The sequence below is a fragment of the Pelodiscus sinensis genome, chromosome 15 (genome assembly GCF_052426305.1).
Source record: "Pelodiscus sinensis isolate ZL-2025 chromosome 15, ASM5242630v1, whole genome shotgun sequence".
Lineage (NCBI taxonomy): Eukaryota > Metazoa > Chordata > Testudines > Trionychidae > Pelodiscus > Pelodiscus sinensis.
Window position 1 is genome coordinate 5,894,185 of NC_143066.1, and position 17,063 is coordinate 5,911,247.

The 17,063-nt window shown below is 56.7% G+C and overlaps 1 protein-coding gene across 1 annotated transcript; it reads left to right on the plus strand.

The window, feature by feature from the left end:
• The first annotated feature begins 1,688 nt into the window (after positions 1-1,688).
• LOC102449226 (deoxyribonuclease-1-like) lies at positions 1,689-15,229 on the plus strand. The gene is made up of 9 exons (XM_075899137.2): positions 1,689-1,817; positions 4,440-4,587; positions 6,377-6,465; positions 8,388-8,471; positions 8,810-8,925; positions 9,849-9,961; positions 10,763-10,917; positions 11,719-11,815; positions 13,540-15,229. Exons 1-9 carry the CDS (start codon positions 1,801-1,803, stop codon positions 13,591-13,593), a joined length of 873 nt encoding a protein of 290 aa, XP_075755252.2. The 5' UTR covers positions 1,689-1,800; the 3' UTR covers positions 13,594-15,229.
• Positions 15,230-17,063: the final 1,834 nt, after the last annotated feature.

Sequence of the window (17,063 nt, forward strand, 5' to 3'; positions counted from 1 at the left end):
AACTAGTCTAGAGTTGCCAATTTGGGTTGGGTGTATTCCTGAAGATTTCATCACATATGATAGCCTTTAATTAGAGATTCATCGTTCATTCCTGGAGATTCCAGGACAATCCCAAAGGGGTGGCTGCACTCTAGTGCAGGCAGAGGTGTCACAGGTGTGGGGGCAGACTGGGGCGATCGGGCACCATGACAAGGGAGTGGTAGATCCAATGGGCGTTTGTCCCGTATTCTGTGCAGAAGACAAAGGCGATGAATAATCCCTCCCCAGCTGCCGCTTCCTGTCCCTTAAACAGGAGCACTGGCTGGCCAGCCAACCCCTCCCAACCATACTGTTTAACATACCACTTGCTTTGCATCTGGCTGAAGCCACTTTAGGAGGCCAGTAGCCCCTTCCTGGGGTGGTCTAGTTTTTTTGGGAGGAGAGGTTGCCACAAAACAAGACAAACCAGTTTGAAGACTCTCTGGGTTCTACTCCAAAAACACCTAGGCTGTGTCTAGACTGGCCACTTTTTCCGGAAAAGCCATTGCTTTTCCGGAAAAACTTGCCAGCTGTCTACACTGGCCACTTGAATTTCCGCAAAAGCACTGATGATCTCATGTAAGATTGTCAGTGCTTTTGCGGAAATACTATGCTGCTCCTGTTCGGGCAAAAGTCTTTTTCCGAAAAACTTTTGCGCAAAAGGGCCTCACCCGTGTAGACAGAAAGGTGTGTTGGTCTGAGGAAAGAGCTCCCCAATTCACCCAGAGCAGAAAGCCGGAACAAGACCTAGGCCCCACTTACAGGTTCAAGCAGGACTAAAGTGCCACGTCCCTGCCTCAAAGTCACCCTGGTGAATGACAGGCTTTGCATCACAGCTGTGATAGTGACCATTACCTGGAGATGAGTCGGGGCTGTCAGGCTCCCTAAAAGGGCAGCCAGGGCCAAGGGCAAACCTGAGGCTGGGAGTAGCAGGGGAATCCGTAATCAGGTTCCAGGCTGGGGTCAATACCAAGGGTCAGAATCTGAGTCATGGGGCAACGTCCTAATCAAGCTGAGGTAAAGCCAAGAGTTCAAGCTCAGGGACAGTCATGGGAGCTACAGGACCGCCACGCTGCATTTATAGAGGGTGGACAGCCAATCAGGAGTCAGCATGCTGCTGTCTGTCAGACTCTGGGGGCGGAACTTCCCTTGGTCAGTGTCCAACGTGGACCATGGGAAATGCAGCATAAGCCAGCTTTAGGCTGTAGCCTAGTAGTACCTGCTACCTCCCAGCTGTGCTACCTCCCAGGCCTTGTAAACATTGGCTTGCAAAAAAGAGGTTTTTGACCAAAAAGGGCTTTCGGAACAAAATGACAATTTCCCCAGAAAATTCTGCTATACACAGAGACTGTCATGAACAATTTTGTCTCCTGGGAAATGTTTCACTGACAGCACTGAATTTCCCCCCCGCCATCCCCATCATGCCCTCAGAACTCCCATGGGCTGTTTGCTTGATCCATGATTTTGCTTTATGGCTTTTCTCAGAGTTTGTGATTCCCCATTTTGTACAGAATACATTATTGCTCAGTTATTGATTAGCAACTTTTCCTAGAGCTATGTTGCCTTCCACCCCGCACTCCCACCGTCCAGCTGGCGATATCATTATCAACTCCGATAGGAAGAACTATTTTTTCACTGCCCAAACCTTTGCTTTCCTGAAAATGACCAGATGGAGCCTATACCAGGGCCTTGAGCACACAGCGGAATCCCCCGTTGGCACAGTCAGGGCTGCACAAACTTTCATAAATAGGGGCCAAGGAACCTCTGCTCTCTGTAGAGCACATGGCACGACATCAAAGGTAAGTCGCACTTTCGTTTCCTTCTTAGAGATGTGGACTTTGGCTGTTCTGACCCATTTTCTAGAGATCAGATTTTTCTCCACCGGCCTTTGTCTAAGGCCAGATCTTCAGCTGGAGTAAACCAGCCAATTAACAGGAGATGCGGAGCTATACATTCTCTGGATTATAATACTTCCCTGCCTGATCCTGACCTCCTTACTTCAGTGGACATTGTGCACTGAGAACTTAGGGCGCCTTAGTTACGACACTAGGGAGTGTGACATTCCCATCAATTCAATGGATCTAAGATGTCACCCTTTATATATAAGTGCTGCGTGTACAGTCTAGTTACTTAGGTCACCAATCCAAGGGCCAGTCCAAGGCGGTGGTATAACAGGAGTGAACATCTACTGAAGATACAATATAATTGTCCTCAGAGCACTGCTCTGCACAGAAGGGTGCTCAAGAAGGGACGTCTCTTATACAGCCCATCCCTGTTGTAGGTCGCCCTGGTATACGTCAGTTCAGCACTAACATCCTTGATAAATTTATGAACTGTTTCGTTGTAAGTCCTCCCATTCCCCGATCTTACATCGCTCAAAAAAATTGATAAATTCACTCAAACGAAAGCCAGCTACTTGAATGCAAGTCAAAGACATTCCCGCTTTACGTTGTTTCGCTGTACATCCATGTTTTTTGGAATGTATAACGGGAACAGCCTGGAAAGGCGTTGAAAGCTATGAACTTTTGAACCAGCATGGGAGATATTTTCACAAGAGCACTGGAAATCATTCCTCTGACTGTGCTGGTAGCAGTGACATGCTGGCACAGGGTGCCGGGGGCATTGCTGGGGTTACTGGAGTAGACACATCAGGATTGAGTCCATGAATTTCCATGTCATGTCACCTGTATCAGATGCTCAGCAAATGGCCCTGTGTTAATGCAGGGCCACAGGTGAGAACTGAGAATTGCATGGAAATCTGAGCAGTCCCGGGGAAGGATCCTGCAGCATCAGCCTGCACTCCCCTCCCCACACCAAACAACGGAGCCTTTGTCTCAGGCCGAGTGACGTTGGGCAGATGAATCCAGGGAGTCCCAAGGGCGAATGTCGGGGAGGGTGAACTCCAAGGAAGGGGCATCTCAGAGACTGCTTCAGGACTGTAACCTGTGCCAGGTAATATCACCCCAGCAGCTGCAGGTGCACAAGGTGCAGGTGTGCAACACAGAGGGCAAGTCAAAGGCTCAGATATCCAGGACACTGGAGCTCTCTACGGGCCATGTAGGGGGGGTCGGACTTGAGCTGTATGGGAGCCCCTCAATCATCCAAGCGCTGGACAGTTTTCCATGGAGGGAGATAGGGTCAGACACAAGGTCCCAGTAGCCTCATTAGGGCCTGCCTGCTGAGGTAGAGAAAAGCAATTAGCGGGAGAAGTCGGACGAGCCACTATGAAGCAGGTAAAACCCCTAGGGAAAGGGTGGGGGAACTTTTTTTGGGTCGGGGGCCACTGACCCATAAAAAAAATCAGTTGGGGGCTGCACACAAGTGAGAAGCGAAGCAACAAACCCCCCCAAAACACCTCCTTGACATGCCTCCTGACTGAGGAGAAAAACACTCCCCACTTTCCCCTCACACACCAGAGCCTAGGGGGGCCCGGGCTGGCAGATTTTGTGTGCTCCAGCCCCACAGAGGGGACAGCGGCAGGGCTGGGAGTGTGGAGCACCGGTGCTGGAGGGGGAGCTCTGAGTCTCAGGGGCTCTGTGTGGGGCCAGATCTGGACCAGCTCTTTGGGCGAGACGGCAGGGTGCCAGCTGGCCTGCATGGGCTGCCCCAGTGGGGGTGGGAGCTGGGTCACAAGGTGCTCCCTCTGCCCCCAGGAGATATGGAGGCAGATCCCCCGCCTGTCCCTTTGGGCCGGGCTAGCACCGCCGATGCGGGAGCCTTGCGCTCGGAGTCACAAAGGCTGGGATTGGCAGGACCAGCAGCCTGTCCAGAGGGACGCTCCAGAGCCCTCCAGCCGCTGAGGTGGGCCCAGTCCACCTCAGCCACCCCGGCATCGGCCCATGCCTGGTTCTCAGACACACACGGGTAAATCCGGGTCTCTTCTGGGCTTCGGCAGCATGACTCCGGATTGACACCGGGCTGGGACGCTGCCAGAAGAATTCAGCCCTTGCTCTTTGGATCCCTTCGCGGACACAGATCCCAGCCGCGAGTGCCCCGGGGAGGAGCACTTAGTGCCACTGCAAGTGCTGCAGACGGCGCTGCCCCCAGGAACCTAGGCACAGGGTGGCCGGTCAGGCTGCTGCTGTCGGGATGTGGGGGGAGCTGGCTAGAAGCAACGCAGGGTGAGGGAGCGGAGAACCGTTGGGAGCAGGGGCTGCGTTAGCTGCATTGCTCCCTCCAGGACCAGCCCGTAATGACGCCAAAAGGAGCAATGCACTGACCCCAGGGAGATCACACCAGCCCCTAACAGATGCACAGGCTGCGTCCCCCTGACCCCCCGTCTCTGCTCCTGGCTGGCGCTCAGCCCTCCTGACTGCTTGGGGACTAGAGGCAGGCCAGGCCCCTTCTCCGCCGTGCAAGGTTCTAAGGCGACTAACCTCCCTGCAGACCCCTACAGATTCTGTGTCCCTTCCTGCCTACAGGGTGGGAGCCATGAAGCCGGCGCTGGCCCTGCTGGCCCTGGCCCACCTGCTGGGCACGGCCACCGCCCTGAGAATCAGCGCGTTCAACATCAAGGCCTTTGGAGACAGCAAGCTGTCCAACGAGACCATCGCGGGCATCATCGTGGATGTAAGTGTGTGTGTGTGTGGGGGGGTGCCACATCCCAGCAACTCTCAGGAGCAGCAGGTGCCCTGGACTCCATCAAGCAGCTGGTCCTGGAGCTCTCGGAAGGGCGTCTTCTGTGGGCCTGGAGGTTGCCATCACTTGGCAGAAGGCTCCATAGCAACCTGGCTCAAAGGGCGCGAGCAAGGGCCTAGTGCTGGGTTGTTTCTGTGCTTGCTCCACCCTGATTGGCTAAGGGCTGGATACCGCCTAATACCTCCATGGTGGCTCCGCCCAGTCCTCCCGCTTACTGAGACAGGCCGAGGCCTGCCTGGGAATCGCTGCGGAGAGACGCTTTCCAGCCTTCCCCGTGTCCCACTGAGAAGTGAAGCTGTCGAGGAGAGGGTAGCTCAAGGGATGGTTATGCCTGGGCACAGATGAGTGATCAGGACCTAAGAATGGCCACGCTGGGTCGGACCAATGGTCCATCTAGCCCAGCGTCCTGTTTTTCAATAGTGGCCGATGCCATGGTACTGAACAGAACAGGGCAATTATCGAGTTTCAGTTTCTAGCAGCCACGTTGTCCCCCAGAACACGGAGGGCCTGTCGACACTCGGAAATTATTTCAGACTAACTACATTCGAAATAGTGATAGAAATGTAGCCGTGTTAGTCTGGGGTAGCTGAAGCAAAATGCAGGACAATGTAGCACTTTAAAGACTGCATCCCCCTCCTGTTCTGAAATGTGATTTGTCCTTTTCATATGTGTTCATTTTTTTAACTGTATCCTTTGGTATGTATGGTTGTGACTATTTTCTTCCACTATTTGATCTGAGGAAGTGGGTCTGGCCCACGAAAGCTCATCACCTAATAAACCATCTTGTTAGTCTTTAAAGTGCTACATAGTCCTGTATTTTGCTACATTCGAAATAAAAACTCCTGAAATAACAAAACTGAAGTAGCATGTCCCCACTACGGGGAGCCTCGAAATCCGTCCGAGGCAGGCTCCGTTACCGTGGACGCGCTACCTCGACGTAGAGCCCCAGGAAGCGCTAGAGAGCAATGACTTCGAATGACTCTGGGGAGTCGTTATTTCGAAATCCAGCAGCGGAGCATCCGCACTGCCGCTATTTTGAAAGAAGTGTTATTCCTCAAGGAAAGCAGGCGCACAGATTTCAAAACAACCAGCCCGTTCTTTCGACATAACGGGCTTGGTTGTGTGGACGCTCCGCTTATTATTTCAAAATAAGGGGGGTTATTTCAACATAACTCCCTAGGGGAGACCAGGGCTGAGAAGTGAAACCGAGGTCCAAGCGATAGATGGTTCCGTATGGGCATCGATTATCTGTCTAATCACCACTCCAGATTCTAGCATTTCCAGAGACAGACGGAGGGTAGCCTTGGGAGCCGGGCCAGACATCCCCATGCAGTGCATCTCCCGCTGCGCACTGACCCATCACTGCCGTATTGGTCCCTGCTCTGTTGGGATCCCTTGGGCTGGTATCAAACTCCTCTGGAACAGCTGCAGTCTGGATGCTGCTGTTTCCTGTTCTCTGTTTCCCCACCTAAGCCCCCCTAGGGCTCAGCTCCGCGCCCCAGCTTGTGCTCTGCAGCAGAAGAGAGGTAAACATCCGGCTCCGCTGGCGAGGGGGCCTGTTGGTCCTGGGGGCTGCAGCCTCTGCTTTCACTGGGTGTTCTGGACAATTTTCCTTGCGTTTGTGAGCCCCTAAGGGAAGCTGGGGAGCAAGGCGACGGGTGTTCAGAGCCGCCCGGGCCCAGGCTCAGCTTCCCCGCGCGGCGCATTGTGTCCCCCCCAGATCGTGCAGGCGTACGACATCGCTGTGGTGCAGGAGGTCCGTGACACTGATCTGAGCGCCGTCAGGAAACTGCTGGACCAGCTCAACAGGTGCTTCCCAAACCGTGCAGATGGGGAGGTGCCCAGGTCACCGGAGTAGCCGGGCACGTCGTGGGCAGCCGGAGGGGAAGGAACAGCACCTCTGATGCAGGGAGTGCTGGAGCGGGGCGCCATCGGTGGTTCTGGCATCATGGACTCTGTGACACCGTCACAGGGCATGTCACTCACCGCCGCTCTGGCGCCCCCTCCTGGTCAGTTGGGGGAATAGCTCAAGGCGGATGCCCTCATCCGCGGTCTACACTCGGTCCCTCTTCATCTGCCTGTAGCCCCTCCCACAACGACAGAAACTGCCGCATCCTTCATGGCTCAGCCCTCTGGGGGAAGGTTAGCTCCTGCCATTTCCCCAGTGGTGAAGGGGGGGACCCAGGCTGACCCACTGCTCCTGATCTCAGCCCAGGAACCCTCTGAATCACACTCACCGTGCGCCTTTGCCTCTGTTATCGCTGCATTTCCCAGGGCCACTCCTCTGCAGCTTCAGCACCCTCCTCAGTCTCAGCAGCCTGTCTGGAGCCCCATTCTCCCCCTGGGTTCCTGCCTGCACTGCTGTGCCAGGGCTGCTGCAGGGTTGCAGCCTACTCCACAGTTCTCCCTCCTCAGGTTCCAGGCAGCTACTGACCCTGCTCTGCCCTGAGTCTCTTTTTGTATGGGTTTACTGGGCCCTGATTGGCCACCTCTCACAGCCCCTCTCCTATTGGCTATTTTTCACATAGCCTTTCTAGGACTTTATTAACCCCTTACTGGCCAGTGTGGGGCAAGTGTCCCATCGCAGACACCCTGGTGGGCCTTTGGAGCTTTTCACCAACACGTGAGAAGGAGCCTGGCACTGTGCGCCACCAGGCACACAAAATGAGCATGACACAAGCATACAGTGGTACCAGGGTGACACATTTCATGGCAACTGTCTTGTATACAAAAGGCAGCACAAGCAGAGGAGCACGGGACTCCCTGAGGACATCTGCCACGTGCAGACACGGAGCAAAGCCTGGGTAGAAACAGGGATTGAGTCGGGTCTCTGGGTGGCAGCTTTCTTCTGGGGTTACAGCAGCTTTGTGGCTGCTCTAGTTTACACCACTGACTCCGGCACTACCTAGGCGTCTAGCTGGCAAAGGCACCTGGGGAAGATTTTTAGCTACCACCCCCCTTTTGTAACATGCAGGGGGCTCCCCAGAGGCAGTCAGCAACCCTGTGAGCTACCCACTTTGCAGGAGAAAAATGACCTCACCAGAGGGGTGGGGAGTGAGGTGTGACACACATACCACCTGTGTGATGCAGTGACAAGCTGAGCCCACCAGACACAAGGGGTGATGATCACACCAGACCCCCCTACACACATTCCAATGGTTACTTACAAAAATACACCAAGTACTTTTTCCCCCCTTCTTTTTCTGTTATAAATTCTGGATTCCTGATTTTTCCATGCCAACTCATCTGAGGTAGTGGGTTTTGCCCATGAAAGCTCATGATATATTGTTGTTAGTCTCTAAGGTGCCACAGGACTACCCAGTGTTTTTAAAGTTACAGACTAACCCGGCAACCCCTCTGAGACTGCCTGTGCATGACTTTCTCTTTGCCTCAGCTCACTTAGCTTCTCCATTATTAGCTTGCCCCTTGTGAGCAGTTCCCTGGGGGTCCCCCCTTAATGTCGCTAGCACAGACAGTCATGTCAAGGCAGCCTACGTATACAAGGGGCCGCAGGAGAATAATGCTCCGCGTTTGTATTCCTGGGGCAGACCGAGGAGGAGTCTGCAAGGCACGAGACACCGTAAGGCCGTCTGTGTCACTCCTTAGCGGGCTGGGGGTGGAACAGGCATGGTGCGAGGTGGTGCAGGAGCAGGGAGATGTGCTGGGTGCATGCCGGCCCTCCCTGCCCTGGCCCGGGCCTCACGGCTGGCTTCTCTGCTGCCCCTTTCTAGGGCGTCTGCACATCAGTACAGCTTTGTGGTCAGTGCACCCCTGGGCCGGGGCTCCTACAAGGAGCAGTACCTCTTTGTCTACAGGTAAGGCCCCAGCGACCTGCCAGAGCTAGTGACAGTACTAGGTGGGGGCGCTGGCCAGGGGTGGGCGAAGGAGCCCAGCCCTGTTGGGAAGGTGCAGAATGTGCTGGTGTGCTCATGAGGCCTGGGGCCAGGCCAGCTGGGTCCCCACCCTGTCAGGTCCAGCGGGGGAGCTGAGCTGTAGGCCGGGGAGCCTCTGCTGAGCCAGTTTTCACCTCTGGTGAGGTCCCCAATCTCTAGCTCCTCCTGCCCAGCCACCGCAGCTCTCTGTGTGCAGCCCCTGGGGCGCACCGGGGCCTTCCAAGAGGGGAGCCCCTGACTGTGTGCCCTCCTGCCGGCAGGACGGGCGCGGTGTCAGTGGTGGACAGTTACTACTACGACGACGGCTGTGAGCCCTGCGGGAACGACACCTTCAGCAGGGAGCCCTTCATCGTGAAGTTCTCCTCCCCTCAGACGGGTCAGTGGGGCTGGGGGGATGTCTGCCCCAGGGCACTGGGCACACCAGCTTCTGGTCCCTCCTGCACCTCACTGGAGTAACCCCTGCTCCCCCACACGCTGACCCTTCCCGCCAGGGACCACAGGCGTTACCGTGGAGATATCGACACCATTAGGGAATGGTGCATCAGCTCAGAGACAGGCCTCGATCCAAAGAGTGGGGCTGGATCCGGGCCCAGGAAGTGGTTCCCGTGGGTACATGAGCAGCCTTCCCTAGTGGTCGGAGCAGGCACCAGGAATCAGGCGCAGTGTGATGCCAGGAGGGCAGCACCCAGCCAGGCCAGAGGGCAAACCCAGGTGCAGTGTCTGGCAGGGCCAGGTTACCAGGACCCATTAGCAGGTCTGGCAGGGAAGCAGCCCAGGGCAGGGGGATCAAAGTCCCACGGGCAGCTTCCCGTTCCTGTGCTGGGTTTGTACAGCCGCTGTGAAGCAGCGAGGGCCCCAGCAACCTGCCAGCTGGAGTTCTGCGCCGGGTCCCCAGCTCCTAGCCGGACACAGACGCTGGCTGGTCCCTACGTGCCAGGAGGACCTGGCGGGTGGGGCTGGATGCTGGTTTGGGCAGTGTGTGTCTGGGGCCGGGTTTCACGGCACAGGCCCCTGCCGCGCGCTGATCTTGGACACTGATCCTGAACCCCAGTATCTGTCAGCCCAGCGGGTGGGGAGCGTTAGCACTGCAGGCCTACCAGGGGACGACAGGGACAGAGCAGGGGAGACCCAGGTTCGAGTCCACGTGCTGCTTGATTTGGAGCGGGCGGGGAAGCGCTCACATGGAGAGCTGGGACTGGGACCGGCGGTGTGGAACAGCCCCAGGTGTGTGTGTGGGGCGGGGGGGAGTGTTGTGCGTACACGGAAACCAGCTGCAGGCGGGACTCATGTCTCCGGCAGAGGTGCGGGAGTTCGTGCTGGTGCCCCTGCACACGCCCCCCAAAGAGGCTGTGGCCGAGATCGACGCTCTCTACGATGTCTACCTGGACGTCATCGACAAGTGGGCGACTGACGTAAGCCGCTGAGTGCACAGCTGGCCCGGCGGGAGCCACTCACCCCTGCCCCCTGCTCGCCTCTGGCTGTCGCTGCCGGAACGTGGCCGACTTGGCTGTACCAGGCCCTGACTCGTCAGTTACTGGGGCTTCCTGCGCAGAGCCCCGCCGGCCGCGCTGCCTGCCTGGGCGGGCGCAGGTCACGGGGGAGGAGCCAGGCTGGCTGGGTAACCTGCAGGGTTTGCCTCTGGGGATGCGAATCCCGCGTGCAGCCGCTGTGCGTGGAAGGCAGCGATGGAGCGAAAGGCCCCTTGGTGGTGCCTCGACCTGTAGACCTCAGAGCCATGTGCCTGCCCCCAGGACGTGACCCTCATCTCCCCGTGGCCACTGTTTGCCTGGCTTCAGCTGCCCCATGGGCAGAGAGCCCCGGCTTCCTCCCACCCCCTGCCGGGGCCTCGAGGCGCAGTGCCAGTGAAGGGGGGTTCTGCGGCCCACCCTGCAGTGCCAGGACCTGATGGGGACCTGATGGGGCATCTGAGTGCAAGGAAACCCTCCTGGAGCCGACCCCGGGGCAGAGGGGGAGCCAGCCGAGCAGTGAGAGGGACTGATGGCCCCCACAGGCTGTCCTGTGCCAGTGCCAGGCAGGTCTCCCACCAGGCCAGCAGCTGTTCGCCAGCGAGATCTCCGCTCCTGGCAGGGCTGCCCCGGTGCCCCCAGCAAAGGGTGTGGGGGGCCTGCTGTGTGTCGGGGTCTGGCCTTGCCCGGGGGCCAGGTGTGGGGCTGGCTGGCCCCCCCCTCACTGACACGGCATCTGTTTGGCAGAACATCCTCTTCCTGGGAGATTTCAACGCTGACTGCTCCTACGTCAGGCTGCAGGACTGGCCGGCCATCCGCCTGCGCACCAGCGACGCCTTCCACTGGCTCATCCCCGACAGCGCCGACACCACCGTGTCGTACACGGACTGCGCCTACGACCGGTGAGCAGCGCGGATCGTCCCCCGCGCCGCCGCTGGGCCCCGGCCGGCCGCTGGTCTCCATGGCCTGCGGGTGTCGGGGCTGAGACAGACAGGCGGGAAGGGGGCGCCCGCCTGTCTCACCCATCAGGAGTGGGTTTCAGCCCCTCTGCAAGGCAGTCAGCTGGTAAGCAGGCGGGTGAGCCGCAGGGCGCATCAACTCCAGGAAGGGCGGCAGCATCAAGAGACAGCCCAGTGCGGCCGACGCCGGGGAGGGGATGCAAAGGGACAGGGGAGCATGGCAGGCAGGAGGGGCCTAGCGCATGTGGCCATCGCCCAGGCTCACGTCTGGGAGCGAGCCCTGCAGCAGGGCAAACCTGACAGGTTCCAGGACTGGCTGTAGTCCAGGTCGGATGCTCTGTGACCCTGCCTGCTCTGGGCCAGGCTGCTGGGCCTGCGTTCCTCGCGTACCCGGGTGTGACACACCAGCCGGGTGTCTCCAGCGGGGCGGGCAGGGCCAGTGTGTCTCTGGCTGGAAATTGGCAGCTGTCACCTGCCTGCGCTGAGCACAGGTCCTGCCCCGGCTGGCGGTGGCTGAGAGCCAGCAGTCGCTGGGCCGGGGGTCTGGCTGTTGGGATGGGCGGAGGAATTGTTCCCCCAGGGCTGTGCTCCCCAGGTCACATTGTCCCTGACTGCACTGCTCAGGGAAGCCGGAGGAACCCCTGGCCCGGGGATCCCGCCTGGCCCTGGAGCGGGCCAGAGGATTCCCTGTGGGGTGTGGCCCTGTGGCAGCGTTTAACCCTCGCCCCTCACGCCCTGTCACAGCATCGTGGCGAGCGGCTCCAAGCTGCAGCGCTCTGTGGTGACCGGCTCTGCCAAGGTCAACAACTTCCCCGAGGCCTTCCGCCTGCAGCTCAAGGACGTAAGTGACGCCGGCTGGCGGCCTGCACGTGCTGTGAGCAGGGACGGAGCCAGGGGACCACGACAGCTGGGCAGGACCGGGCCCAAGTCAGAAGACTAGAGCAGCTCAGCTAAACTAAGGCCTGCTCTACACATAGGGATTGTCCTGCTCTAGCAGGGTGGGGGTGGGTGCGGGTGCGATTTGTTACAGCTGTAGTTACAGGCAGAGCCCCGCCTGTGGTTGTGTGTGTGTGAGTGTGTGTCTGTGTGTCTGTGTGTGTGTGCGATTTGTTACAACTGTAGTTACAGGCAGAGCCCCGCCTGTGGATATGTGTGTGTGAGTGTGTGTCTGTGTGTGTGTGTGTGTGTGTGCAATTTGTTACAGCTGTAGTTACAGGCAGAGCCACTCCTGTGGATCTGTGTGTGTGAGTGTGTGTCTGTGTGTGCGTGCGATTTGTTACAGCTGTAGTTACAAGCAGAGCCTCGCCTGTGGATATGTGTGGGTGAGTGTGTGTCTGTGTGTGTGTGTGTGTGCGCAATTTGTTACAGCTGTAGTTTCAGGCAGAGTCCCTTCTGTGGATATGTGAGTGTGAGTGTGTCTGTGTGTGTGTGTGCGCGCGCGCGCGATTTGTTACAGCTGTAGTTAAAGGCAGAGCCCCACCTGTGGATGTGTGTGTGTGAGTGTGTCTGTGTGTGTGTGTGCAATTTGTTATAGCTGTAGTTACAGGCAGAGCCCCTCCTGTGGATATGTGTGTGTGAGTGTGTGTCTGTGTGTGTGTGTGTGCAATTTGTTACAGCTGTAGTTACAAGCAGAGCATCTCTTGTCGATGTGTGAGTGTGTGTGTAGCTGTGCCCAAAGAGCAGACGGTGGGTCCAAGATGTTGGGGTCACCGCCACTCAGGCATCCATGGGTGACCAGCTGTGCAGAGCTCCCCGGGACGCAGTCTCCCCAGTGGGCTCTGTGGCTGTGGTTCACAGGCATGTGGACTGCATGAAGGAGGAAACGCTCTTGGTGGCGCTATGTGGGCAGCGTGGCCCAGTGGGTAGCATGCAGGAAGGGGAGGCGAGAGGCCAAGGATCAGGCCCTTCCCCATGTGTGGCTGGTGAAAGCCGTGGGAAGGGACGGTGACGTGGTGGGAGATTTTACACAGTCTTTGAACGATTCCTCAAGGCACAGGGCAGGAGAGGGTTAAACCTGCAGCTTGAACTTCGTGGCCAGTTCTCCCCACTGCTCAGTGCCTCCGTTTCCCCTCTGAAAGGGCTCTGAGCTCATCAGAAGAGCTGGGGGACTCACAGTCCTGATGGGAATGCAGCCTGGGAGCTAAACGATGCAGACCCCGAGGGCGCTCTGCTCCCCAAAGGCAGGGAGCTACGGGGACTCCTGCCTTTGATAACAAGTTACTTTGCATAGGCGGCGCTCAGACCGGCTTGTTCATATGCATTGACTCACCCTGGCAGCACCTCCTGATGGGGGACATCACTATTGTTCCCATTGTACAGAAAGGGAAACTGAGGCAAAGAGCAGTTGGGTGACTTGCCCAGGGCCATGCAATGAGTCAGTATCAGGGAGCAGCTCTTGATGAAGGCTCGGCCCATTAGCCCATTCTGCTTCCTGCTGCACCGGAGGAATTGCCAGGCTCCATGTGAGGATGGGAGCAGTAACCCCAGGGGACGTACAAGCTGCATCTGATGCCTGCTGAGGGCCCCCATAACTTCGGCTCTGTGATTTCTCCCCTCGGTGCCCAGGCCCTCGCCGTGAGCGACCATTTCCCGGTGGAAGTCACTCTGAGAGCCCGCTGAGCCTCGCCTTGCTCCATCCCCTGCTAAGCCCAGCACCAGAGCCACCAGCAGAGAACCTGGACCGCAGGCGGATTTCCTCCAGACACGCTTCCACGGCTGCTCCTTAGCCTCCTGGCATCTACCCTCAGCTTGTGGCAGACCCTCCTGGCTGCTCCCAAACCCACCTCCCTCAGTGCTGCCTCAGCTGGCCCACCGGCATCATCGACCAGGCACCTGGAGCAGTGGCACATCCGCGCCATGGCACTGGGAGAGCCCTTGGAAATCTTTGGTCTCAGGGCATCCCAGAATGCTTTGCTGGCCTTCGGGCTGGGGGAGCTGACCTGATGGCCTACGATTGGGTGCAATTAATGTGGAACGATGGAAGGCCATTTTATAAGTGTTTGATGATTGGCTAGATGCCGGGTCTCGAGTCACATGAGAGCCGGGGTTTGTTGTAAAGCCCCGCCTCTTGCAGTCATGTGACGGTAGGAGGGTGTCGGCTGTATTAATAGAGTCACGTGGCCAGCGCTCAACTCCCACCAGGCCAATAAACAGACCCTGCCGTGGATTATTTTTGATCTCTTACCATTTTTAAGCCAGTCTCATGATTCTGCGGGCCTGGCTCAGAAGCACGTCACACGGTGCAGAAGAAGAGAGACAGGGAGTCTGTCTAGCTCAGGATCCTGTCATCAGACCGTGGCTGGTGCCTGCTGGTTCAGAGGGAATGATCAGAACAGGGCAATTAGCGAGTGATCCTGCTCCTGTTGTCCAGTCCCAGCATCTGAGTGTTGGAGGTTTAGGGACACCCGGAACTGGGGGTTGCATCCAGTGTTCCCTCCAGAGCTTCACAGGTGGTTAATCAGCACAGCCCAGTCAGTCAGCTCCCTGCAGGCAGTCCTGAGCCCCTGACGGGGCGGGGCTGATTAACCACCTGTCATGCTGTGCTGCTGTTAGAGGGAACACTGTCCGTGACCTACAGCCATGGAACTCCATGAATATGACTGTTCTTGTAACTGTCCCGGCATGGAGTCATTCCCTACTGGATGGCATCCAGCCTGCACCGTGGGGCCCTTCCCCACTCTGGGCATTCCCCTATCAGCTCTTTGGGGCAGAGAGTCTATTCTGCACCTAACACGGCTTGTCTTTATACCCACCTGCACGCATGACACAATGTATGGAGCATGGGCCGCGCCAGTCAGCTGCCGTTGGGTACAATTACATGCAATCAGTATGTCACCAAATGGGTCCATCTGCATCTGGTTCAGAGTGGTTGGGGGGTCACTTATGTTTCTGAAGGCCTCCTGAGTTTCCAGATGCTGTAACAAGGGGCATTTCTTTGTCCCCGGCAGGGTCCCGATTCAACAAACGCCACTGTAGCAGCAAGACTGCAGCTCAGCTCCACACGGGAAGGGACTGTGGCCATGGGAACAGGACAGGATTCGGGATGGGGGTGGGATGTGGATCACTGGGCATGTGGTGGGACTGCTTCTGCATCACTCAGTTCCCACAATGCATTGGGACAGTTCAGCAGCAGCCCTGAGTGAATGAAGCTGGCCTCCTTCTAGGCGACTGTGACCACCAGCTCTGTGACCACCGGTTCTGTGACCTTCTAGGCGACTGTGACCACCCTTCTGGGTGCTGGGGGAGCTGGAGTGCACGAGAGAGGAGGGGGATGGTGTGTGTGTGTGTGTGTGTGTGTGTGTGTGTGTGTGTGTGTGTGTGTCCACATGCCTGCTAAGGTTTTGCTGCTGTGTTACAATGTTTTGCTCTTTTAGAACAAATTAAATCATGACTAATTATTCTTCTGATTTATTACCTCAGGCAGCCAAATATCCTACTTAGTCACAATGGGCAGGGATGTGACCCCCTGCTCCGAGTGTCTCTCACCTCTGCCCAAAGCTGGGAACGGGCGACGGGGGAGGGGTCACGTGCTGACTCCCTGTTCTGCTCACTCCCTCTGGGGCACCTGGCACTGGCCGCTGTCGGCCGACCAGAGACCAGGCTCCAGGGACCATTGGTCTGCCCCCGCGTGGCTGTTCCTATTTCACTTTACACCTTGTGACAGGAAAAGTGAGGCTCCCTGGTCATTTCTTCTCTACCACTCCCAGAATCCTTGTTGCTGGAAGAACAAGTTTCCTGACATCTCCCTTGGCCCACTAGGTGGCAGTGGAGTCTGTTTGCACGTGGCTGAGTAGGGCCCATGCAGGTAACCCTTGTACTAGGTGGTGAAATTGGGAAAACCCCACAACAATGAGTCAAGGGTGCAAACAGTCACTAACCCCCCATCCTGCAGTGTCCTTGGTCTCCGCTTGTTACCTGGCCCTGTGGAAGTCCGGCAGAGGCCACCTTTCAGAATCAGGCCTGGAAGCAACTTTAACTGTAATTCCAGGGACTATTTCCGCACCTGAAAACTTTGGGGGTTTTGTTTGTTTGTTTGTTTTTTCTTTTTGCCGATAATGACTTAGAAAAGAGCTGGTAATACAGCTTAGACGCCGCTCAGCTCCAGTACTCACATGTTCTCACAGTTTGTGTGAAGTCACATAAGAGCCACTGGTTAGATTTAAACATCTAGGCTGCGTCTACACTGTGGCTGCGTCTAGACTGGCATGATTTTGCGGAAATACTTTTAACGGAAAAGTTTTTCTGTTAAAAGTATTTCTGTAAAAGCGCGTCAAGATTGGCACAGATGCTTTTGTGCAAAAAGTGCTTTTGCGCAAAAGCATCCATGACCAGTCTAGACGCGATTTTGCACAAGAAAGCCCAGATCACCATTTAAGCCATCGGGGCTTTTTTGCACAAAACAGTTCTTCCCTGTCTACACTGGCCCTCTTGCACAAGTATTCTTTCACAAGAGGGCTTTTTCCCGAGCGGGAGCGTGAAAGTATTTGCACAAGAAGCACCGATTTTGTGCATTACAAAGTCAGTGCTCTTGCACAAATTCAAGCGGCCAGTGTAGACAGCTGGCAAGATTTTGCGCAAAAGCAAATGCTTTTGCACAAAATCTTGCCAGTCTAGACACACGTGAGTTTTTGCGGCAGAAAATACACTAATGAGGGACTCATTAGCATAAGTCGTGATCTCATTAGCATATTTTCTGCCGTTTCTTTTTGCGCAAGGGGTTTTTGTGCAAAAAGAAGCAGTGTAGCCGCTTCCGTTTTGTGCAAAACCCCCGTTTTGCGCAAGATCCTTATGCCTGTCCCGGAGAGGCCTTCTCCTCTGCAGGGTGTACATGGCCCGCGAAGGGGGGTAGTTCAGGACTCCACCTGGGAGCTCACACACCTCCTGTATGAAACTCCAGGGGCTCCTGCCCCCACTTCCTCCCCAACCAGCACCTCGGGCATATATCCAGAGCACTCCCTTCCCGAGAGGTAGCCCTGTGGGTTGGTTTCAGCAAAGACAAGGAGTCCAGTGGCACCTTAAAGACTAACCTATTCATTAGGGCAGGTGCCACCTGTCTCCTTGTCGCTTTCACATCATTTGGCTTTCCCTCT

Coding starts and splice junctions, on each gene's coding strand:
- LOC102449226 (XM_075899137.2), top strand. Junction 4,588..6,376: donor TCGCGGGCATCATCGTGGAT/GTAAGTGTGTGT, acceptor TGTCCCCCCCAG/ATCGTGCAGGCGTACGACAT. Junction 10,918..11,718: donor ACGGACTGCGCCTACGACCG/GTGAGCAGCGCG, acceptor GCCCTGTCACAG/CATCGTGGCGAGCGGCTCCA.